The following is a 25,451-nucleotide window of genomic DNA, read 5'->3' as shown; positions in this document are numbered from 1 at the left end:
ACAGGAAAAACTGAGTTTAAATACTTTAATCCACACACCTTAATCTACAGAGAAATATAGTACAAATAACAAGACAACAAAAAGATGCATTAGGAAATTCAGTAACAGAGTCAGTGCTGTGAAAAAATCTGCATTTACAAACTTCTATGAGGAGTATGGAACAGATGTTTCTCAAAAGAGCCTTCTGGGAGCTTAAGTCACAAGAGACAGGCCATGATACAACTGACTGAAGACCAAAGTTTTCTTCGGTTTCACTTGTGTTCATGTGGAGTACCACCACAGAACTGAGGGGAGTTCTGTGATCACTGAAGTTGCAGCTTCTTACAGAGAGAACCTGGCTCAAGTACTCAAATAATACACATCATCCACATGTCATGATTTGAGCCAACGTCACAATTACCGGGGGCAATGGCATTATCACCCACCTCAGAAATACTGAATGAAGCCAATGAGGGTGCAAGCTGAGACTTTTCTGAGACGTTCCACAAACATACTTCCTGTGCCTCCGCAGCAAGTAAAGAACACGCTTCCTAGCTTTTATGACTGAGAGTTTTACAGTAATACCTCCTTATCCTCTCATTTCAGCCTGCCTTCTAAAAAACAAAGGAAAAACAATTTGGGATTTGAAAGCATCACTTGATGTCAAGAAAAAATTAGCAAATTTTGACTTTAAGCATTTACACTGGAGGTTCAATAGGATGCTGGCTGGTTGTTTCTTTGCAAGGAAGATCTCATATACTTTACAGCTGCAAGCAGTCAGATTTGCTCTGAGTTTCTGTTTTCTGAGAAGAAAGGAAAAGTGAAGATGGCTTTTGCTTATGTTTGGGCACTAAATAATACATATCTCAAACTGTACCATAAGGAAAGAACTGTTCTGTCAAGAGTACACTGATTGCTCCTTCCTTACTGTTCTGTGGGAAACCAAAAGGTCATCTTTCTCAGTTTAAATAAAACCTAGTATGTTACAAATTCTACTTTTTGATCTACTACATTTTAAGCTCATTATTTTCCTATTTCGTGCAACTTCAGAATATATGCATAAACACATTCAATACAAATCCCAAGTCACAGCATCACAGTATTTTCAAGCTAAATAACAACCTTTTTTTTTTTGTAAACTGTTAACATGCTGGTATTTTCTTGCAAGTAGTTATTACTGATTTAAAGTTACAGCTCTTAAAAGTAAAATTTTTACAGTATTCTGATCACTAATAACTAAATAGAAATAACTACTATACATATTGAAGTTACAAGCTACAAAAATAAAAATCCATTCTGTTTAACTATAAAAATCCTATAAAGAGAAGATGGCTGGAGGTACTCTAAGGATTACAACAGTTGGTAGCAGACAAAATGGCTTTTGAGGGATGTAAACTTTGAAGATACAGAATCCAATACACTCACAATGCAAGTTCCCACTTACTCTTAAAAAGAAAATTTCTATTCTGAAATCTACAAACAAATTCGAAGTGAAACAATGCAAAAAATGAATTACATACAGCAATAAGGGTATACAGCACAGTAAACAGGGCAGTATTAACAAGAAACAAAGTAAAATTTTGAATACATTCATACTTTTGAACAGTTAAGGGCCGGATCCTCAGCTAATGTAAGTCTGCATAACATCACTAGGTTTAGTCAAGTCATGTGGCTTTACTCCAGCTAGAAGTCTCTCCCTGAGATGCCCAAAATCTGAACTGGGAATTCAGCACTCTTAGTGAGGTAAAGAAATTTTGATCTAGCCGTGCTTTTAGAACTGTGGCCTAAATGAAGTTGAAATAGAGAATGTGTAAATTCTCTCAATATGCTTAGCTGCTAAATGAACAGCGGGTCTCTGTTGTCTCATTCCTGTGTTCAAGAAGCAGCTATCATTTCTCAGAAAAAAAAGAGCATTTTAAAATAAGTGGTTCACATTCAACAGGATCGGTTACGTACTGGTATACTCCTAGTATATATCCCAGTATACTCCTAACTGAAGGGTCAAATCTTTTATCTTTTCTAAAAGGAAGAAAACTGCTAGTAGATATGAAATACAGAACAAAAAAGGATTTTCAGTTAGAACACATGCAGATTCCCAAGTGTCCTACTCTTACCCATAGATTAACTAGGTTACAGTGGTGCTCTACCATAAAGCATTTGTTGCTAAGTATAAGAGTAACCATTATAACATTGATACCATTATGCCCTTCACGTCTAAGGTACAAGTGGTTTAAGGTGGTTTTGTTTTGTTGTTGGGGTTTTTGTTGTTGTTTTTTAACCAGTGAGATACAATAATATACACTCTCAAAGCTGTGGGTTTCAGTGCAGCATAATGCGGAAGGAACTGGCCAAACTGAAACCAAAACCTTTAACTATCAGTTCTCAGAACCTGTGGAGGATGGGGAGGTTCTTCCCCAGCAGCAAAGAGCAAAAATTGTACTTTCAAAATAGGTCAGGGGGACTGGGAACCTTTGGAATATATTCCAGGTGTGGTGATGGTGACTGAAAAAGCCAAACAGGGGGGTTACTAGGCTAAGAATAAACTGTGTGTAGCCATTCCAATTTTTCTTTTCTGACAAGCTAGCTGGCATGAAGGATAAAGTGGAAAGAAGAGAGAAGCTCACTATCCCAATTTCAGCAGAGCTTTTGATACTGTCCAAAATGTCATTTTTAGGTGAAAGTGAGCCACAATGAGTAATTACATGACTGAGGGAAAGAAGTACTTACTGAGTAGTTGTAAACACTTGCAAGACAAAATATATGGGTGAACAAACTCTCAGTCTGAATTAGCTGAAGTTATATACAGAAGAAACTTAATTTACTCTTGCTATAATCATTGCCTCAACAAGATTATTTTCTCAAAGTGTGTTCAAACGTTGTAGCATTTTCTTTTGTAACGAGGAGAAATTCAAGTCTGTTTCCCAGGAGCAAATATTTAAAGCTTCTAACTAAAGTAAATGGTGTTTCAAGTTGCTTAGTGCCTATAAAGAGCAAGACCTGGGGAAAAAACCAAAATGTATGAAGGGACAACATTGAAAGTGAACATATAATGAGTATCAAATGCATAAATTATGCTATACAGTCTTTACATTATGAACATGAAACGCAGTTGATAACAGTGCAGAGAAAAATGTTCAAATTTGAACATAATTCCAAATTAATTTTAAACGGAAATATTGCCATTGCAGTAGAAAGAAAACACAAGACTATGTTCTTTAATAACTGCAATAATTCCGAAGTGCTGTTAATAGCATGCTCTAAATACTGCCCTGCTTTAAACCCAGAAAAAACAGACATACTTAGAAAAAAAATACAAGTGAATGCTTTTCAGCTGTATGTGAAGACTGCAAGTCTGGACTTCAGACATGAAAGTCCAGACACAGAGATCCAAAATGCAGGTGGTATTTGAAACAGTTTAACCCCGCTATGAATTGCTGAAGTGAAAACACAAAGTAAAACAAAGCCTATGAGGGGAACTTCTATGCAGATGAAAATACGCATACACATCCTCAACGTGTGTGTAAACAAGCGAGGTGTGAGCAAGGCAGGAAGGTCACAGAAGGGCTCTCCACACAAGTTTTTTTTGTATTGCATGTCACAGGACTGAGAACCTACAGTAAAGACAGTTATTGGAATCTGACCAAACTTGAGTTAAGCTAGTGTATGCAGCAATAAAACTTTAAAAATAAACTTTGTGACTTTACTTTTGAGTGCTTGACAATTGACGTTATTAATCACCTGTACGTTTTACACAACAGTATACTGTATGAAGACTCCCAGAAGAAACTATTAAATATTTGTCTTTTTGAAACATCACTTTCACTATTTTTCCAATGTTAACCATTAACAGGGTAGGGAAATATTCTTCAGTGCAGGACGTGAGATCCAGCTGCAGTGTACCCTCTTCTGGATAGAGAACATACTGCAGCATTTTCAGGTTTCCACTCTTTGCAGAGCTACAGAATAGCTATTTGTACTGGTGCTTTACAGGCACCTACAACGTTAAAAAAGCGTGTAACAGCTTTACAGTCACAACACACACATGACAACATTAAGCAGCTACAGCCATATTACAAATCAAAGAATTTCATTTATGCTAGCATTAGAACCTGGAGCCCATTGCTGACATCTACTGTTGGACTAAAACTTAAAACAGTTCCACAAAACTAACTCAAAACAGGCTTTCACCCAATTTGCAACATACTGGAAAGGAGAATACATTGAAATCAAAGAACAGCATGTGGGAAACAGCAAGACTTCCCAACGGAGTCTAGTGGTAATGCTGTATGTTTAAAGAAATTTTTTTGTCATGCACATGAAAGCTACATATAGTTACAATAGGATAACCCCATGTCTGACTCGGAATTAGACACTTCAACCTACAGAATATTCTCCAAACCATAAACACAATTTTACAAGATGCTTCCCCATGCTTACAGTGGCTACATTTGCTACCCATCATTTGCTGCAACCACTAACAGTCAATTTGTGAAACACAAACTTCACTTCTACATGCAAGGGGATGATCTGTCCAATACGAACAAGACCATTTACAGGGGTTTTCCCAAACAAGCACCCAATCAGATGCTACCTGGACTTCTGATGTTCCTTTGTTTCTCCAAAAGGAATGATGGATTTACATTTCCCAGAAAAGATTTCACAGGGTTAGGACTTGGACTCCTAGCAAGCTGCAGTAAGCGGGAGGACCTTGCCTGCACAAACACAGTACAACATCACTGGTACCCACTCAGGCAAAGCACAAGTGGAGAAGCCAGCTCACCTACCGGAAGAAAGGGAGGCTTCCAAAGTCTTGGCATTGATTTTTTTTTTTTTTTCTAGGTGCCAGGAGTTCAAAGAGTGGTTTTTGAACAGTTAAGGTTCTTAAGCTATAAAACAATTTGAATAATCATCTGATCCATTTGAACAATCATCTGATCAACATCAGGTCACTCTTTAAACTGTATTATGAATAGTTTAGATGAAGTAGACAGTGGTGTCATTTCTCTTGAGAAAATACTGCTTTTCATAGCACATACCCTGCTTTTCCAGAGAAGTGTAATTTGTTTGTAAACAACAGTTACGTAAGAACCATAGCACAGAACTTAACTATTTTTAGGATGCTGATGGTTAGACATTATTAAAAAAAAAATTAGTAACTAGTAAGATTTTTTTAAGCTAATACAAATTGAGCCTCGTAACTAAAAAACGGGTAGTGGATTTATCTAACATAGTATACTTTTGGGTATTTTAAACACTTTTTACATAGATTTAACTATTAATGTGTTCTCTATATTTACATACAATAAAATAATTAAGATGAGGTGTATAAGGCTAATGAATATGGAATTTACAAACAGCTTCTGCTTTACAGTTCATTACGCTCTAATCACATTTTCAGACAGCTATAAATTCACTGATAATCAGTAGTATTTAAGATTTGAGTACATACAGTTTCTACAACGAATACCATCAAGTTAAAAATGCTCTCCAAAGAGGATTACAATTGAAGATTTTAAAAATACTGACTTTGCCAAGGTTTCAATAAATTATTTTAAAATATAAATAGTTCATTCACCATTAATGCAAACATTTTATAGATTGTTGAAAAACAGTTTCATTTTACAAAACCTAGAAACACAGCCTACTTTATCCAATGGTATCACTTTCAATTAGCATAAAGAAAAAAAAAAAGATTGAGGGAGTTTTGACAACAGCAGCATTCAAAGTTCAGACCAAAGCTCTCAACTTCCCTTACGATCTTAGCTTATGCAGTATACATTCAGCACAAATTCTCTTCCTACTTGGAAGATAACTTTCAGTAACTCAACTGGACCTCACTGAATTACTTGGTGACAAATTCATAGCTCTCACCTGCTGCAGGCTTAAAATACCAACAGAAAAGAAAAAAGGAAGCTGTTTTTAACTTCAGTTAACAATGAGGATGTTTTCACCTGAGAAGCTTTTAACCTGAGAAGCTTCAGATATGCCAGACTGACAGTTTCCATGTACTGTTGGATGTGTTCTTAACCTCTATCAGTATAAACCACCAATCTTTTTCTCACCCTATATTTGTATAGGAAATGAAGTTTCAGGTCCAACAAGGTATCTTTGACCCCCTAAGAGCCAGTCAGAAAATAAGCTTCCATGCTTTTTTTCACAATCAGATCATACATGAGTGCCAGAACTTGCTAACCTCTGCAAACTTAGCTCTTGACCTTTACACTTAGAATTGAAACAGTTAACAGACTGACTTACTATTGATCATTTTCAGGTAATTATGAAGCAAGATCCTTAACAAGCCTTTAAAAAACCCCCCACATATGCCAATCATAACCCTCCTCTAAACAGCTAAAAAAGACAGCTCCTTTGTCCAAGTTTTCCTCCAGAAAGCCTCCTCAAGAACTACGATGTTGCTATTTACAAAAATTAGAATTAGTCTCTCACTGAACTGAAGCAGTCAGTCACAGGATCATTCAGTGCAAGTCATGGTACAATTATTCTGAAGTTGTATCTTGGGTACTCAGGACCCCAAGAGTACTCCCATCTATGGCTTACAAAGCCACTGAAAAAGGTCATTTGCTAACAGAACACTTCCAGAAACCTTTGGTCCAAAAGCATCTTTCTTGCTAACCACCTCTCCAAGACCCTGTGCTCTCCCAGTTGAGCCTATTAGATATACACTGCACAAGCAGGTGCACAGAAAAGTATTTCTGTCATGCTCCCAAGAAGAAATGTCAGCCAGGAGCAGACTGTTGTCAGAAAATCAGCCCACATCCTACTTGGTCTGGTTTTCTGTTCTGGGGAAGAGGGCAGGTGGAAGCAGGCTGAACTCCCAGCTGTTCCCCTTTGCAAGGATATCAAACATTTTGCATACTATACTGGGTGTGTGCAGAAGATCTGATTCCACAGCAAGGAAAGCTGCAGTAGCTGTCTCTTTCCTGGCATTAATCAGCTCCTCCAGCTAGAAAGGCTGGGCATCACCACCAATCTAAAAGGCAAAACAGTTGTGGTAATTCAGCTGTGAAAGTTTTCATGAACATAAAAGCATGGCTTTTTCGTCAACTTTAGTTCATTCACACATATGAACCTTTCGGCATAAGCCTTAATCTAGAGTAGATGTTCTCAGTGGTTTTGATGAGCTGAAGTTCATCGTTGTATTACACTAAATTCTGCAAAATCTATACATCTTCGTCCGTCTGTTCTCTCACGTGGTCTTGCTCGGACACGCTGGAAGCGTCATCATCTGTTTGCTCACCGGAGTGATACAACATCAGTGCATGTGTCTTATGAGTTATGGTAACAGTGCAGGGCCCCTGAGCCCACGGCTCTCCATCCACCTGCATCGGCATCTTTGAACTCTTCAGGATCAGCTGGTACCAAACAGAAGAACACACAATCACAGCAGTTCCAAGTACCCTGAAGATACCTTTTACAACTACAATATGCTGATGCTGTAGGGTTTCAGCCTGGCCAGGGAGAAACTTTGTGTTTAATTAGTTGCACTCATAGGCCACAGCAACTGAGGACAAATTCAAGAGAACTGTGAATTATGACATCATTAATTTTTACTAAGCAAGAGAACCATCTAGCTCAACTGCAAACTGCAACTTTGGATCAGACAGCTGAGTGCTTGAGATTCTATACTGTGTATTAAAAAAATATTTAGGGAGACAGGTTCATGAACACCACTTACCCTCACTGTATGTGCCTGCCCTAGGCGAACAGGATTTGCTAGCTTCACCTGAATCTGGGCACAGTGGAAAGAACCATGAACGCCAACAACTTCCAGAAGTCCATCATCATGTCTATGAATTAAGGAAGGAGACTCTTTTTAATGATGCTCATGAGCTCTAGAATACCTCTCCAAATATTACATAGTTCTTTTATGGCTATTTCTATAGAGAAGACAAATGTTATTCTACAAATGCGTTTAAACTGTCTACTTGTGCTGAACAACAAACCACAGTGAACAGCAAAGGAAACCATTCAAAAATGCAAGTATGGAGCAGTACAGCAGCTGGTACACCCTAGCTGGCTTCCAGAAGTGATGGATATATGACTTTCCAAGGCTTGTCATGCATATGGAAGAGAAATCCACTGTAGGCCTTAAATTTGTAGAATTTTCTCTTTTCACTCAGTTATTAATCTACAGGAATATCTTTCAATGGCTTATTTTTTTAGATTTTGGTAAAAGACCTTGCCCAAATATTTTTTAGAAAGCCAGGATCATAAGCCTCGTAACAGAACTATGAAGCATATTTATATATATATCTGGCTTCTGAAGGACATAATAAGAAGGAATAACTAATGTACCCACCTATTCCCCTCTTTAATATTACTCCAGCTAACTTACTCAAGCATGGGAATCAAATTTTTTGCTTGCTTTGGTTTTACTTCATATTTTAACCTCTATTAAGATGTGTTCTTTTACATTTTGAACTGGATGTATGTTCTACTTTTTGAAGACTACCTTTATTTTTAAAAGCCTCTTCAACACTATTGCTTAATCATGCCAGACATTTTGAGAAGGTCTTAAAACAAACTTGATGTGTGGGATGCACTTAGTCCAAGATTCTAAAATGAGGAAAATAAAAAATTCTGAGATAGCCTGCTGTCACAAGGAATCCTTCTGACTTTCAGACAAGTCTGGCTACATAAGCACAGCCTGCTGGAGGGAATTGCTTACACTACAAGAACTGCTAAAGGAAAAAAAAACAAGAAAAAGATGCACTGTGTACCTTGCCAAGGGGTAAGGTTCATCACCCATTCCTTCCCACAGCCTACAGCCACCTCCCCAGTATCCAATATTCAGGACAATGATGCCTTCCAAATTGGGTAACTCAATTCTCTCACCATCCAACTCTAGCTTTAAAAGACAAACAGAAGTTAATTACTGTGGACAAAACTCAGTACTTCAGTATAAGATAGTTACTCTCTTTATGCATTTAATAGGCTTTCACTTGAAGAAAAAACGGCCCGGTACAAACAGAACGTGTTTTCTTTTCATAATTTTAAAAAAACCCTTCTGATTTCACAACATATCCTAAGCTGTAATAAATTTCTGTTAATAAAGAAAAAGGAACTCTCACTTACGTAAGTGCCTGGTGCTAAGGCAAATTTTATCTGAATACCAGTACTTGAACTTACAGAACTGAGTCAAGGCCAGAAAAAGATTTAGAAATTTTCAGCAAGCTTAAAGACATTAATTCCATGACGCAAGCTGCAGATAGCAAAAGGAACATCAAAACTATTCCGAGTCCAGAGTCACCCTTATACAAATATCATATAGGTATAAACTGCAAAGCTTTTCCCCTTTCCTTTCACAAGGTAAATTTTTATGCTCCTCTGATTGCCCAGAGAATAAGCAAGTTAAAAAACTTACCTCAACCTTTTTGTTAAGATCTTTACATTCTTGTACTAAGCAGTCTTTGGTTCCATAAAAAAAATAAACAGCCTATAAAAAAACCAAAACAAAACAGGGAGAACAGAAAACACTGTTAGAAAGAGTCATATAGAGTTATTGTTCTGCAAACCTTATCTAAAATTCATATGTAACATATGTACACATCTTTCAACTATACTTTCTCCTGAAATAGGGTAGGACTTGCCCGGGAAACTTGCTTTCCACTTTAAAAGGAAATAGGCAATGTCCTTAACCCATTAAGTTTCAAAGCGAATGATATTCTGAACAAAGATTGAACAAACAGCATATTCTGTAGGCAAGCAGAGGCAAGGCAAAGCACTGGTGAGTGGGCTGGAAACATGTTTTACCCGTGGAATCCTCTCCCCAAGAAAAATGAGTTCAAACTCTTAAAACAGCATGAAAGGAAGGAGGAGAGTAAGGCAATGTAAAGCAAAAAATAGCCTTAAGTCAAGTCAACAACTACAAGGAGAAAATGTCACTGTACTAAACATACCTTGTTAATAATTCTGCTGGAAAACAGAGAGGGAGTCTTCTCACGATGAGCATGAAAATTTAAAGCCATAAGAGCATCAGGTCCTATAGAAAAGTAGTTGTTCATTGTGAATACCTGTAAGACAGAACTTCTAGTTATGGTCTTATTGAATATCACTATTAGGATTTAAAAGTCACAACATTTAATGGGAAGTAGGTAACCAGAAAAGTAAGTATAAACATACAGATATTCCATACAATCCATATTTATACTTGCAAGCCATACCTTTGGTTTCCTTAAGTTATAGTATCCTTTGTTTGTTACTTGAACCTTCCATCTGAAAAACAACAGCCATTACTTAGACTCATGACAGACTGTTCTCACTCAGTATCAAAACTGTAGTTCAGAATCTTGTATCTGGGATCAAGTCAAAAGATTCAAATTTAGTTAAATTATGAAAGAGTTAAGCTTTGTAGAGTAAATAAATAAAGACTAATTTTGGACCTCAGCTATTTTGCAGTTCCCTCCAGCAATACTTGTTCTTCTTTACATATACTGCTGCAACTGGGTATCAGTAGAGCTACAGTAGTATTTGGTTCTATAGAGTTTATCTTTTCACTGTTACTTACCTGTCTAGTTTGATTCCATCTGCCTCCATGACATTTTGTAAGATTTGTTCTACAGGGACTTCTCCAGCATAACCTGCACCCCAGCCCAGTGTATTAGACAGGTCATTACCTGTTCCCAGAGGTAAAATTGCAACTTGTGGAATATAACGTTCTTGCCCCTAGGATACAAAACCACTACATATTAGCTCCTTCTTCAGCACTCGCTTTCTCCCTTTTATCCCCAGATGTTCACGTTAGATAAATACAAATCTTCACAGCAACCTGTTACACAGTGCAGAACAATAGAGCTGGCAGAGTTAGTATAGCACATGGCACACTAAAGTAGTTATTGTAGGGATAATGCAAAGGAGGGAAATGTTAAACCATTGTGAGAAGAGAGAATACAAACACAACATGGCAACAACGCATTATTAAATACTGAACAGAGTGTTCCTTGCTTTGGACGTAGAAGTGGAAGCCTGAACTTCTCATCCGATTTCCCGACTACACGCTGCTGACCTGCTGCAGCCATGGTAAGTTACTAACACCATTCCTGCACGTACCTCCGGGAAGTGATACCAACACTGAGAGAGACATAACACACAAGGCTGTGAACCGTAAGACACCAACACGCTCTCACCAGACTGAAGTGAGGTTAGCTCTAAAACAACAGATGCACATAATACTAGAGTATTCAACCATGGACAGAAATTCACATGCTCAAAGAGGGAAAGTCAGTATCTAAGTTTCAGAGATGACACACACACACACACACAGATCCAACGTCATGAACATACGGAGCAGATGTGAATCACCTCTGCAGACCACAGAGTAAGGGACAGAGGCAGACATTCGAAATGGCCACCTCTGCAAAGGTCTTTGCTCTCTTTACCACAGAGGATGAACAGTTACTTCAGATGTACTATGGCCTTTGAAATTCAGCCGTGAAAACTACTTGGAATAAGTAGTTACTATATTTTCAAGAAGGATTATCAGCCAGGTAACCTGTATTTGAGAGTCAAGATAAATGACAGGAGCAAATAACCTAATGCTGATAATAAAAAGCTTTTGTTGATAACCTCAACAGTTTTTAATGTAACTCCAGTGACTCAGTCTGAATACTTGGAAAAACAAAGAACCCAGATTTCATCAACTATATGGGCTCTGAGGGACAACATATCAAGGATCGAACACCAAGTAAACATATATTCATTAACCTTTATAGTTACACTTTGTTGCATTTCTACTTTATCAGTACATAAAATTCTCTAAGAGCCTCAGTTTGACTATGCATGAAGTTATAATAATGGCCTTCAACTACAAAATTTCATGTATTAACAAGAAAGTTGCAGGGGAAAAAAAGGCAGTTATATAAGAAGAGTAGCTTTCTGCCTTTTATCACTAGACAAAAAATTTATTAGGTAAAGCACTGAAGCCCTAGTAATTATTCTTCACTCTTAATTTTTTTAAAGAGTTCTTAGTAATACTCTATAAACTTGAATACCTTCCATTTCAAATCAACAGTAAACATACAGCTTATTTTTTGCTTCTCTACTTGCTGTGAATAGGTGAGGCTACAGACTGGCAGACTCTTTAGAATATGTGATAAAGAGCAGAAGCAAATTACTGCACTCATTCGTGCTCTGGCAATATAACCAGTACAGCCAGCAAAACGATGAGGTTATTATAAGAGACTGAGCATGCTGGGAGAAATATCCACTCAGAACACATTAGCTATTATTAGCGATGCCATTTATGACAAAATAAATCTGTTTAGACAAAGAGGAAAGAAAATGCATAAAATATTCTGCAGCTTGTTCTTTTCTTGTTTTACAGAAAAGAACAACTATACATAAAATCTGAAGCTTTCATTCTTGAACTACAGAGACTCATAACAAGATGCATTCTTTCCCCTCCCCAATATAAATAAGCAATTCTGCAAATATTTCTTTGTAGGCTTATTCAGGAAGATGAAAATAAATGCAGGTAAGAGATAGGTATAGCACTTCAGCAGCTCCAAAACTCATTTCATCATAAGACATCTTTTAATTTAAAACACAATACCTTTATCTTCATTTCATCAATTGCATCCAGGACCCAGCCTACTGTGCCATCCCCACCACAGACAAGAACCCTGACAGCATTGCAAGGCAGCAAGGTACAAAGTTGGAGTGCTTTAGCAGGTGCAATTTTGCTTAGATCAAAAACCTAGAAGAGAAAATAAGTTCTGTAAGTTCACAGAACACGATTCGGGGTTTGCCTCACAGATAAACAACTTCACACAGTTAATTCCAATGCTAAACAAAGATTCTCCATTTACAATATTACATTAGCTGTCTTGACTTCTTTGAGCAGGATTTGGTTTCCCAAATTCACAACAGAGCTCCTGCTGCTTCATTAGGTGTAAATGGCATTGATAAAACTGAGCTTCTAAGAGTCCTAAGAAAAGTCTGTATCTAGAGGCATTATGATAAATCCTGTAAAGATGAAAGACTTCAGATAAAAGTTACTTTTAAATACTCAGCATACAAAGAGGTTTATTCTTTAAAGCCTGACTGGGATGCATTTAAACCAAACACGCAGTGATGTCTATCAGGCTGCATTCTAAGGCTGGGTTTTGAACTTCAAAGGAATAGTCTCAAGGTGCAGCCAGGAAATCCAAGAACAACTGACTGCCTTACGTCAACATCCTGTGCCATCCCAGTGGATTTTAAGGGGAAAGCGTCAACACAAAGCAGCAACTGTAAACACTGACGTTTTCACAAGTAACGTGAGGATTTAAACAAATACAGATTTCAAATTATGAAGATCTAAATACTTCAATTTTCTAAAAACTGCACACTATTTCAAGAGCCAGATACTTATCATTAACAGGATTACTGCATGTATTACTATGAACAAAAAATTGGACCAGTATTAGAACCACAACAAACTTGGGGGTGGGAGGAGCCTCTGCACTTTTGGTCTCTCTATATAAAGTTATTCTTTCCAAAAGAACAAACTGCATGAATTTGTTTTCCTTACCAATCTTCCCCAAGATCCTACCGCCATTGTGTAAGCAAAGTGATATTTATTCCAATTTAAAACTTTTATTTAATATAGTGGCTTTTCACTGTAAATACCTGAACAGGGTTCAGCAGAATTTTAAACTCTCCTAGCAAAGTTTCACCCATGTTGTTTCCACTACGAGTATTAGCCAGTATGATCACTGGCATCCAGTGTTTTCTGCAGTAAGGTACTACCTGCAAAAAGGTGAAAATCAGTCAGTAACACAAATACCGCACATTTGAAACTCTTTAAAGCCTTGCTCCAAAATCTGTCCCCTGTAAGAGCTGAAATGAGGAAGTGACCAATTAGTCTGAAGTAGTCAAAACAGAAACAAGTAATTCTGACACACCAAGGTTGAAGATTTCTGTTCTACAGCGTCTAAAACAAACACTACAATGTTATGAACACAGTAGTAGAAAAAAAAAAAAAAAATCACAGAAATGTTCAAAGTGGGGTACACAAATCCCAGTGTTGTTTTGGAATAACAAAATCCAAATGCCTGCTGATGCTTCGACTACCAAGTTGATAAAATGACAAACACCTCCAAATCAACACTGCAAGTACTTCATATTCATTGAAACATTTACCTGATAGTTATTAACCTGATAATGTACTGAGTTCAAATTTTCAAGTGTGGGGTGGCTGGTTGGGTTTTTTTGTTTGTTTTTCTTTTATCAATACATTATAAAACCAAGAAGCAGTAGACAATTACCTTTTCATAATTTGTCCTTTTGTCTTTACGCATCTGGTTGATTGTAGACAAGTAGTATGGTGGAATAATCAAGTCTCTGAATTCTCCAAATGTGCACTCCTCAGTCTTTAAACAATCCATCATGCATTCATCATGTACAGTGTACTGACACCACACACATCTGGAGAAAAGACCAAAAACCATGAAAAAGTCCTCAAACAACAGGCACTTCGTTCTTCCTCATTTATTTTAGATAGACTAACTTTCTGAGAAGTCCTTATGTTTACATGCAGCATTGTAAGTAATATTTTAAGCACATTACAGAGAAAAAAATGCATTCCCTGGAAGTTTGCATGACTAAGTACTGGCTACAGAAAATTGCCTACTTTGTTCATGTGCGTGCAAGTCTAGAAAAGCATTTGAATTCTGTGGAAAAAAACCCAACAGTTTTAAATTAATTCTTTTTAACTCCAAAACAAGGTGCTATAAATATCCTCTTGCACTGTCTGCAATATTAAATTACACTGAGAACTCGTATGAGAAACTGAACTCCTATCCATCCTTAAGGAGCACAGCACAAAGACTAGAGTTCAGTGCAATAAAGTGTTACTAGTAACATTAATTAATAAATGTCTTTAAGATTGATAATACCCCTTTAAGTCTGAAACCTAAAAGGTTACATGGCACTGTACAAGGCTGATGGGATTTTGTCACGTGAAACCGCTCAGCTTTTTGACCTGTTATAAAAGCTGTCCTGGAAAACTGACTGGAACAAGAGGAAATATTGCTGCATCCACTGCCAGCCTCTGCAGAACGTCGATGCTCATTTGCTACATCCAAAGCCTTGGTTTAAGCAGCTGTGAAAGCTATTTTTGGAGTTCTTCTGACTAATCCAGCACACGACTAGAGCAGCAATGATACTTGCACTGTACTGTGACTTTCTTCTTTTCCTCTTCTTCATTCTTTGCCTCCAAAATCCTCTCCTTCCCTCCTCCCCTATGCACATTCTCTATCAAGGTTTCACTTCTGATGGTACGCTCATCTACACTATAATTCTGCTTACTTACCAAGTAATTTGACAGTACCACACAGAAGCAAAGCAAAGTGGAAAAATCCTTTGAGAAGACTGAAGTAACACCTACCTTGTGCCCAGGACCTGGACCACTAGCACTCTATTTTGGCATAAAGTGCCACTACGAGTCACACTGACAACTTTGTAAGCTGCCTTACTGATGACAGTGCAAGCCCATTCAACGGTTCCTTGACATTTTTTTAACACTCTTACCACAAACTTCAACAGTAAATCATATTACAGTAGCTTTTAAAATTTCCCATTAGCTTTTTTCTGAGCATCCTTAAAAATGAACTTAAACCAGCTATAAGACAGCCGTTTGTTACACTGAGCAGATGCCAAGTTTGCAGAGATGCATACACGTTTTGGTGCTCTTGACTGTGAGCTGTGACAGCCAAAGTGTTCAGGCTATCCACTGTACAAATGGCAAGTGCATCAGAACCTTCATTAAGATCATCCCCTAAAATATAAACTCTCTTGGACACAGAGAACCTTTTATATGTAATTATACAGTAACTAGCACATCATGCCGGAGTAATGCAATTAAGAGAACGAGCAGACACAAGATGCAATGCCATACTCTTAATCTATAGCTCAAATTACCCCAAAGCATCCATTTTAATTTTAGATTCGTTGAAGTTTTTATATAAGTTTTGTATTTGACTACTGCGGGATCTCCTTTGGGGCAACGTGTTCCAATAACTCTGCAGAAAATACAATAGTGATATAGCACTGTACTTTCTCATAAAAATTCAAATTCCCTTGCAGTACCTGTAGTCGCAGAGCTTGGGCTGTGTGCCGCACTGCTGTTTGCATACCATGCAGCAGCTGCAGAGTGGGACATTGCCCCTGATCCAGTGGTGCGGCATAGAGCTGTGGGCACCACTGCTCCTCATCATAATTTCCTTGCAGAGAAAAAGCTGGTCGGCCTTCTTGAGGCAGGCTTCGCTGACACGCAGCCCGCAGCAGTTGCAGAAAGCACCCCGGAGGATGTGCTCAGCACACACGCAGCAGTAGGAGGGCTGGCCGAAGAGGTACGTGTAGTGCCAGTCATGCTTGCTCTTGCGAAAGATGTCTCGTATCAACACCTGCCGCCGGGACCGCTGGAAGCTGCACCACAAGGTGATCAGCACGGGCAGGATCACAGAGCACAGCGTCCAAAACACCAAACTCCAGTCCGCGACGACCGAGGAGGAGCCGCTGCTGCTCGCCGTCCCTTCCATGCCTCAGCAGCCCAGCCGCGCCAGCCTAACCCCTCACGCCAGCCGGGCGGGCAGCAGGGCGAGCGCGGGAGCGGCCCCCTACTGCAAGGAGCCAACGCGCCGCTTCATGAAGCATCTTTTAATCCCTTCTCAGGGCTAAGCACCTCCCTGCGCCCACACCCGACCTTCCACCCAGCGCAAGGGTTTCGGCGCTGGCCGGGTGCGAAGCGGCCCCTCCGCTGCCCGCGCGGGCCTAGCGCAGGGCCGGCCGGCGCCCGGCCTCCTCCCGGCCCGGCCCTTCCCTCACCCGCTCCCGCCAGGCGGGACCCGCCACAGGGCTCCGGCGGCCCCCACGGGCCCCTCGGCGGGGCGCGGAGGAGGCGGAGGCACCCACCGGCCCCGCGCCGCCGCCCCGGCCCCTCACACTACCGGCCCCTCAGGCCGCCGCTCGCCGCGCCGCCGCCGTCCGCGCTCGCCCCGCGCCCGCTTCGCCCTCCGCAGCGCGGCGGGAGCTCCCGGCGGCGGGTCCCCGCGGCCGCCTGCGCTGGGCTGAGGGCGACCGCAGCGCGGGAGGCGGCGGCGGGGATGCGCGGGGCGGCGGAAGCGGAAGCGGCGGGGGCGGTTGCCAGGCGACGGGCGCCGCCCGGAAGGGGGCGGGGGGGCTCGTCACCGCTTTGTCACGGCTCATCGCCCGCCGGACCCGTGCGGCGGGACCTCGCCGGGCCGCGGCCGCCAAACCCAAGGCGAAAGGGCTTGGGGGGCGCCTGCCGACCCGGCTTGGGGCTCGGCTACCGGCCTCTTGTTCCGTTACTGCCCGGCCGCGAGTGCTTCTGCCCCCATCGTCTCATCCCGCCCGTACGTGTTACACTGTGCCGCCTGTAGCCGTTCTAAAAATAAACAGTTGCTGCTGTTAGAAACTGCGGAGTTTTGTACTTTCAAAACAGTTGAACATGAACAGTTACAAAAATCCATACAAGAAACACAAGATTTCTTGGATTTTAGACTGCTAGTATCTTAAAAACACATGCTGAAAAATGCAAATACTCCACAGGTTGCCAGCACTCGGGTTTCCAAGAAAAGTCCTGTAACGGGAGGTCAGAACCCCAGAACTGCCCAACCCCTGAACTGCTTTGTTCCATCACCCGCTCGCTCTCTGGCCAAGCCCTCACACCTACAGCACTCTCCATTTCAGCATGTGATTCTGTCAGGTTTTATCAATTTATAAATAACTGTGTGAGCAGCTGTGCTAATCCAGCCCAGCAAGCGAGGGAGACGTGTCGCACTGGTGCCTACCAAAGTGAAGGACACCCCAAGGTGTGTGTCCGAGGGGCATTCACAGGGTCTCTCTGACCTGCTGTTTGCTCTCGAACCTTCCTGCATCTTAACGTTTTTGAGACCCAGAGCGCTCTGCTAGACTTGAGTGAAACTGGCTGGCTTGTGCAGACATAGCGGCACAGACAGAATAAACACCACTTCTTTAGGAAATAAAAAGGCACAAATGAAGAGACCTGCTCAAGCCAGGCTGGCAAACCCCAGGTGAATCCCTGCGGTGCAGGGGGTACAGGAACATGCTGTGCCTTTCCCTCTCAGGGGAAATGCTAATTACTCCTGTCCCTCATGCGAGAGCTGCTCATGAATTCTGACTCCTTGTTTCATACTTTATATTCAAAGGGACACTTACTTCTTTTCCTACAAATTGGTGGTGCTGGTGCCCTATGTCCAGCATTGTGCTGGTCAGGAACGGTCCGGACAGTCACATTTCTCAAAGCAGAAACCAACTGTTTGCAACGACATTTGTTAACCTACATTCTTACTTCACACTATGTTTACTAGTAAGGACATTTATAACACAGTTTCCTACCAACTTGTCCTGAAAAGAGAAGAATGATGGGAGTTTTCAATTCTATTAATTTGACAAAAATCTCTGACTTGTTTTCCAGCAGTGATAATTTGGCTTTGTTAGAGTTAAACCACATTAATATGTATTTATGTGCTGCAGTAAAGTTAGAGACAATTTTTGAAAAAGAGGCCCCTTTTGAAGCTGCCTTTGAGATTAACATTCAGTACGAGCAATTGTTTCTTTTAAAAAACAAACCTTAGGCACCTGAAACCATTGCCCACTATGCTAAATGTAAGGTGATGTGTCTTATTTTCATGAATTTAAAATGTCCAGTGTAACTCTGAAGCCTGAAGTGGAAAAAAGGTCTTCTATTTTCTTTCCCTCAGGAACAGAGTTATGCTGAGAATGTGTGAGCAGATAATAGCCTAATTCAAAACTTCAGGCCAGATGTCTTCAAAATCAAACTATCAACTCAAATTAGTTAAAGCGTAAACAAACATTTGTGACTGACGTAGCTACTTCAAATAGGCTAATGCCTCAGTCAGTGTTACTCATTTTGGAACAGACTGAGAGAAAGCAGAATCAAAATGAAGAAGTTACTTGTGTTTGTCTCCTTTTTGGTCCTGATGATTTTTACAGGTAGGACTTTATATAAAACAAACCTGTGTATACGTATGTAGAGCTTCAGTGCATGTCATAACAGTATTAGTTCATCAACCTTGTATTTTAGTATCTTCATATTTAATTTTTAATACTTAACTGTTGTTATATTTGATTTGATTTTTAACAACCATGTTCTTGTATCTGATATTTTACTCTGCATTACCACACTGTAGTCACTGACAGTAAAACCAAAAAGTTTAATTTTACTAGCTTATTACTTTAGTATTATTTTATCAAGATCCTGCCAGCTAAATGTTCAATGCAATCTCTCCTTTGCAACAGAAATCTAACTCGTTACTTTGAAAAGTAATCCTAAAAATTAAAAAGAAAAGAACAAAAAATTGGAAGAGTTACTGAAGTCAGTGGTTAGATGGTGCTGTTATATTTTCTCATTTTAGAGAGTAATATGAATATGTAGGGTTTGCTTCATACTGGTAGAACTATAGAAAGCACAAGTATAAAAATGGTTTAAAATTCCACTCATATCTCCTGGAATGCAATATCCCCTGGGAAGGGGCTGTAATGAAAGAACACTTTGTATATAGACAAAAATCAGGTTTGGAGACATTTCATTTTACAACTGACAGATAAAATGTTAACTTTTTCATAATTTCAGAACTAATTTCTGCTTTTTCATCTTTAGACACTTCACCAATTTTGACTGAAAAAGATGCCAAACAGGTTCTGAGAACTCGTCGTGAAGACAGACCAAGAAAAGCTGGTTTCCCTGATGAGCCAATGAGGGTGATTTGTGATATTTCTTTTAAAATTACATTAACTAAAAAACACCCAATACCAAAACTCCCCAAACATTTGTACTTAGTATTAAATTTCTGTAGATTTAATTCCAAGCAGTATGTTATAAATATCACCGTTTAAAGCAGCTGAATTCTTCTGTGAAATATTAAAACACCCCTTTACATTCTTTCAATTACTGTTAAGTAACATTCTGTAAGTGCTAAATATTGCTCAGGAAATGTATGCTTGCAGAATGTGGAAATTATTTATCACGGTTCAAAAATGCCGATTAAATTATTGAGAAGAAAGTAGCTTTTCATTTATAGAAATGTGGATTTCATCAGGTTGTTCCCAAAAAACTAAATAACAGGAAATGTCTTCTGCTTACAGTACATTCTGCACTCAAGGCAGAAAGGAGATGTAGGTGTCAGTGGTCAGTGTGGAGATTGAGGTAGTTCTGAACTAGCTTTTAAAATCACTCACTTTCATTCCCTTTTTTATGAATGCTACAGATGGGATCGTTTGGTACGATACTGCAGAAGTTTTTAGTTGCTAGCTTAATGCAACAGCATCATTTTTGCATGTCATGCTTACATTTATTTATTTCTAAACCATATCAAAGCAAAAGAAAAAGAATTAAAGAGCCTTTCTGTGTTACTTGCTTTGACAAGATGTAACATATAATTCTGCATTTCTCAAGAGGTACTTAAGGTATTTTCAAATTACTGCCTATTTCTTCCCAAAGTAAATAAACTGTGCTAAAATGACATGGTTCTGAAGAGGCAAAACCCACAGAAGCTAGAAAGCACACAATAGATTGTGTATGTATGACGAATACCAGGGGCTCGGTTTAGCAAGGTTCTGAGCACTTCTGAACTCCGTAGGATGTGAAGAGTGCTATGCACCTTGCAGGACTGAGCTCAGTGTGTGCCAGGCTTGCGGAGACAGCTTGTGGTTTTCCCTTCCCAATGGTTATTGTATACCAGCCAAAAAGAATCCATCTGGATGTATGCCACCCCTGATGCACACACTTCTTTGTCAAGTGTGACGGCCACCACAAATCAAAGCTGTCACGGGGATATTGCACCATGCTGGTTAACAATCTTGTACAATGAAGACTATACAACAGAGGCAAAACCAAGAAGGCGCGGCCTTCACTGCTGCCCACAACATTCAGCATTAGGTTGATTTCTAAGCTGTTGTTAAATGAGCCTTGTAGTTTTTGAAAATTAGCAGGAATATAGCTCCCATCTATGCTTATGCTTAATACACCACCACGATTATATGTATGTAGTAAATACGACATGTATTAAATACAAAATAAATAAAACAGTAGAGAAGTTGGGTTGAGTTAATCCTGTGTTACAGGAAGTTACATGCATACACATGACGCTCTTAGTCATATGGTTGAGTTTCAGGTAGTCCTGTGAGGACCAGGGAGTTGGACTTGATGATCCTTATGGGTCCCTTCCAGCTCAGGATATTCTGTCATTCCAGGTCAGGAGGAGAGGGTGCTCGGGCTAAAGAGTGTTTGATTACTGACCTCTGCTGCTCTGTCCTTGCCACTTTCCATCTTACCACAGTTAGCAGCAAATACTTATTGAGAAATTCCAACCTTCTATTTATTTCTTTTTCTTTCTATACAGCAATGCTGGCTTTCTGTAAGAAAACCCAAACATAAGAGTGTTTGTTTTTCTTGTTAAATGTCAGGGTTTTTAGTAGAAAAGGAAGTATCTTCTGATAAAAAACCTATCCCCCCACAATGTGGAACATGGAAATTTTCCCTTGTGAATAAAGGTGCATGGCTGCTGTATCTCTGTGTGCAGTTCTACCACTGGCTCAAGGAGAAAAACTGATTTTGTATGGATTCTTTGTAGTAGAATGAAATGAATTCTGGGATGAACCCACCTCTGTTCATCTATTTTAAGCAAAAGCTGTTTGTACTAGGCCAGATCATGCTGAGCTGGTGAATTTAATTTGCAATTCTTTGTGACATTATTTGACTTCCACAGCGCTATTTCAGTCAGAAAGCCTGTTCAGTTACAGACAGCAAGATCTGCCATCTTTGACTATTTAAAAAATGTCATTTATGTTATCAGCGTGTATTAATCTTACTTTGACCAAGACCCTGCTTTTTATCATGTGGCATTTTCCCAGTCACACAGCGCTGTTTGCCACAAGTTCATACTGCAGTCTCTCAGAGGGGTTTGAGCCAAGTCTCCCTGTGCTGGATGGAGGACAGAAAGCACAGCAAAAGGCAGGATACAAATGCTTCCTGCTGGCACCCAGTGTACAACCCTCTGGTCAGCACAAAGAGCAGAGAACTGGATGACAGTGGGAACACTTGGCCAGTGCAAAATACAGCTTCCATTCCTACAACGCCTCCTGTGCAAAGCGATGGGGTGTGTTTTGAAAAAATTTATCTAGTGTTCACAAAGCTTATGAGCCCACATGTACTGGGACTGTAACATTTTAAAAGTAAATTTTGTTCCTGATGGAGGTCAAGTTTTGGTACAGCCCACTTTAGTTTGGTAACTTGTTGCTTACACCAAAACCCCTATAAATTAGTATGGGAAATTCACATTATTTTATGTATCACAGAAAGACCAATCATCACTGATGCACGTTACTTACTAGAACCCTTCAGAGTACTGCCACATGATCCTATAAGAGGTTAATGTTTCTTAATCAGCAGGAATCAATTTTCAAAAGAGGCTACAACAGACCTATCTGTGAGAATCCTTCTCTACCCTCAGAACCAACAGAGGCTTCTGTGTCGATATGCAAATAAGAAATGTGTGTGCAGAATTCCTAATTTATGAATACGGTTGTAAAATTCCTGCTCAACACCTTTACTGATCTGGACGATGATGTCATTCATTAAATATTGCTAGGTTGGGGCAAGCTGACTAGCAACACCTTTTCACTATATTTGATAATTTTAAGGGGTAAATTAATTGCTCTTATATAAGCTGTAAAATTCTCCTGGTTCATTGGCCTGACATTAGACTTGAGTGATTACATAATTAAATTATTTTTTCTTTTCTTTAAATAGGAGTATATGCTTTACCTCCAGCGCTTGGAGCAGAGATCAGAAGAACAATTCCTTGAACACTGGTTGAATCCACATTGCCTCCCACACTGCAACAGGGATTTAGTGCATCCAATCTAATGGTTTTGCTTACCCTGCAACTGGTATATATATTTATTTTACAGTGCACTTTCTTTCTTCATAATAAAAGGCAGAGCCACAAACTGTAAGAGGAGAGAATAACCCAATGGCTGGAGAAAGTACCATGTGCTGAAAGGTGTCTGGCAACAGAGCGGTGGCAGGGAACATAAGTGTCCTAGGCATCAGCTGAGTCACTGTAGTTCTGTTCATGTTAATAAAACATTTGGTTATGCAGTTCTCTGCTATATGGATATAATAAGTTGGTGACTGCACAACATTCTTATTAATGTTGCTTTATATTGCTCCTGTTTCTTTCCTGTCTGCTTGTGCTCCTTTTCCAACTCATCTGTTTAAGTCTTGTACTTGTTCACTTAGTTTTCAGTAGGACTGTGGCAAGATTAAACTCCTAGCTGTCGTCCTTGAGATATTTAAGATGCAGTCTGACCTGCTAGCAGTTGAGCTTGTTCTGCAGTATCTCAGCTGTCATAATTTGCTAGCTGCTGATTTTTTAAATGGAATTCACAATTTAGTACACATGCTGGTAAACATTAACACAGGACATTTTCACAGAGCTTGCATGGATTATTAGTTCTGTTTATGATTTTCAACATCACTGTAATAGACAACATCATTTGCTTTACTGCCTCTGTTTATCACATGCATCACAGAGTTCAATGGCAAAATACAATCCAAAGCACAGCTCAGAAACCAGGCGCTACAAGCCAATCGATGACAAAATGACACATCCCAATAGCACTCCAAGCACATTAGGTTTGTGATATGGTCATCCTTTTTTCCTCGTGTGTTTTGCATGCAGTATCAACTTATCACTACATTAAAAAAATGTGATGTATTGAGGTAAGGAATGTATAAGATTGTAAAATATAAGTATTAATCATGAATTCTTCCAATGACCCAATAGTTGGTTTTGATGCCAAAAAAAGAAGAGATACCTACATCTGTATATTTTTATAACAGGATAAGCCTTCCTGCTCACATTCTTTAAACAGACATGAAATTTGTCAAATGGGATAAATTTGAATCATCACCATAATAGTGATGCTATATCACTCACAGTTAACTTTTTAACATAAAAGTCACAGATTTAGCTCCGTATTTTTCAAAAGCATTTAAGCAGTAGAATAGAGAGATGGTGTCTGTCAGGCCTGATCTCCTTCAAAAGGCAGAAAGTTTACTTAAAATTTTGCTATTCGTACCTGTACATATCTAAATACCTTTGAAAATCTGGATGCTTAGGCTTCTAAGGAGCTATGTTAATCCACAATAAACCGAAGGTCTGAAACTTATCTAAAAACAAAAACATAAAGTTCCCAAACCTTAGCCCTAGGAGGTAAGTTGGCAGTTTCCAAAAAATCTTCCAGCTGAGACACAGCTGAAAGCTGGCTCACTAAGCTACTGCAGTTCTTCACAATAGCTGCTCACAGGCAGTGGTGAAGAATTAATACTAGAAAAGTGCTTAAATGATTTGAAGTCCTTTATATATTATTAGTATGGCCAATGTCAGCATGTTTTTTAATTATATTTTCTTTTTTTTTTTCTGCAGATCTCTTCATGGGCACTGAAAAGGATATATACTATGATTGTATTAAGGGGGACAAGGTTTCTCCTGCAGTGGCGATGTGCTCATTGTAGAGCTGAACGTCTTTGCTATATCCTAGTGATACAGCAAAACTTCCAACTATAAATGACTAGATATGTTATAGACCACCATATATTTTATACCAGAATGACTGCACACATGAATAAATAAATCAAGGGTTTCCGCAAGCTTCTGAGGTATGGGCAAGAATAAATCACTGATTAGTCCTAGAGTGTGCTTTTTAAGGGTGCAGCTTTAGACTGTCTGAAGCAAAAGGAACTTAGAGGGAGAGGTTCACAGAAAGTTGGAGAGTATAAACATGAAGAAGGGGCCAGTTTTCCGGACTTTGGAGGAATCCTTATTACAGTTTTGTAGGTTAAATAAAATATTGTATGAAGACATAACATTTATGCAACATTGTTTAATTGCTTGATGAGTATTTCATGTATTGTTTCATAATAAAAGCTTAATTCAAATCAATTTTCAGATTATTTCATTATCCTAGCATCCCATACCATATGCTGACAAAAATCATTGGAAGTGAGGCTCAGTATCGTGAAATACAAAGGAAATGTCAGGGGGCTTTCTCGGATCAGCAGCTGGGAAGCACTGTGGTACAGTGTAAATTTTGTAGTTTCTCTGCACAACTTCTCCTTTATAATTCTGCCAGGTCAGGCACATGTATCCAGCCATCCTTTTTCTGGCTGTGTGCCTTTATAGCTCTTATAGCTCATGCCCTGGTATAGAATACCTTGTACAGTCAGATGGTAAACATATGATATCTGCAAAACATCCTGAAAAATGTCTTGATGGCTCTTACATGACTGTTATGATCTGTATTGGCAGCAGAATTAGTTATGAATGGACCAAAGTAACTTTCAGAGTTTCTCACTGCAGTCACACTAAGAGCCTGAGGACTGGTACCAAAATAAAACATAATTT

The 25,451-nt window shown here is 39.4% G+C and overlaps 2 protein-coding genes across 2 annotated transcripts; one reads left to right on the top strand and one right to left on the bottom strand.

The window, feature by feature from the left end:
• Positions 1 to 11: 11 nt before the first annotated feature.
• On the bottom strand, positions 12 to 17,060 carry DGKE (diacylglycerol kinase epsilon). Its single transcript, XM_074921719.1, has 11 exons — positions 16,066 to 17,060; positions 14,244 to 14,403; positions 13,606 to 13,725; positions 12,548 to 12,691; positions 10,505 to 10,662; positions 10,161 to 10,212; positions 9,897 to 10,010; positions 9,362 to 9,433; positions 8,718 to 8,845; positions 7,673 to 7,784; positions 12 to 7,349 (listed from the first exon to the last, which is right to left on the bottom strand). Exons 1-11 carry the CDS (start codon positions 16,515 to 16,517, stop codon positions 7,158 to 7,160), a joined length of 1,704 nt encoding a protein of 567 aa, XP_074777820.1. The 5' UTR covers positions 16,518 to 17,060; the 3' UTR covers positions 12 to 7,157.
• Positions 17,061 to 18,862: 1,802 nt separating this feature from the next.
• Positions 18,863 to 25,171, top strand: C18H17orf67 (chromosome 18 C17orf67 homolog). Its single transcript, XM_074922132.1, has 4 exons — positions 18,863 to 18,975; positions 19,643 to 19,743; positions 22,793 to 22,932; positions 24,474 to 25,171. Exons 1-3 carry the CDS (start codon positions 18,924 to 18,926, stop codon positions 22,907 to 22,909), a joined length of 270 nt encoding a protein of 89 aa, XP_074778233.1. The 5' UTR covers positions 18,863 to 18,923; the 3' UTR covers positions 22,910 to 22,932; positions 24,474 to 25,171.
• Positions 25,172 to 25,451: the final 280 nt, after the last annotated feature.

This window comes from Athene noctua, chromosome 18 (genome assembly GCF_965140245.1).
Source record: "Athene noctua chromosome 18, bAthNoc1.hap1.1, whole genome shotgun sequence".
Classification (NCBI taxonomy): Eukaryota; Metazoa; Chordata; class Aves; order Strigiformes; family Strigidae; genus Athene; species Athene noctua.
The sequence above is the reverse complement of the archived record's forward strand: the minus strand, read 5'-3'. Positions and strand labels throughout refer to the sequence as shown.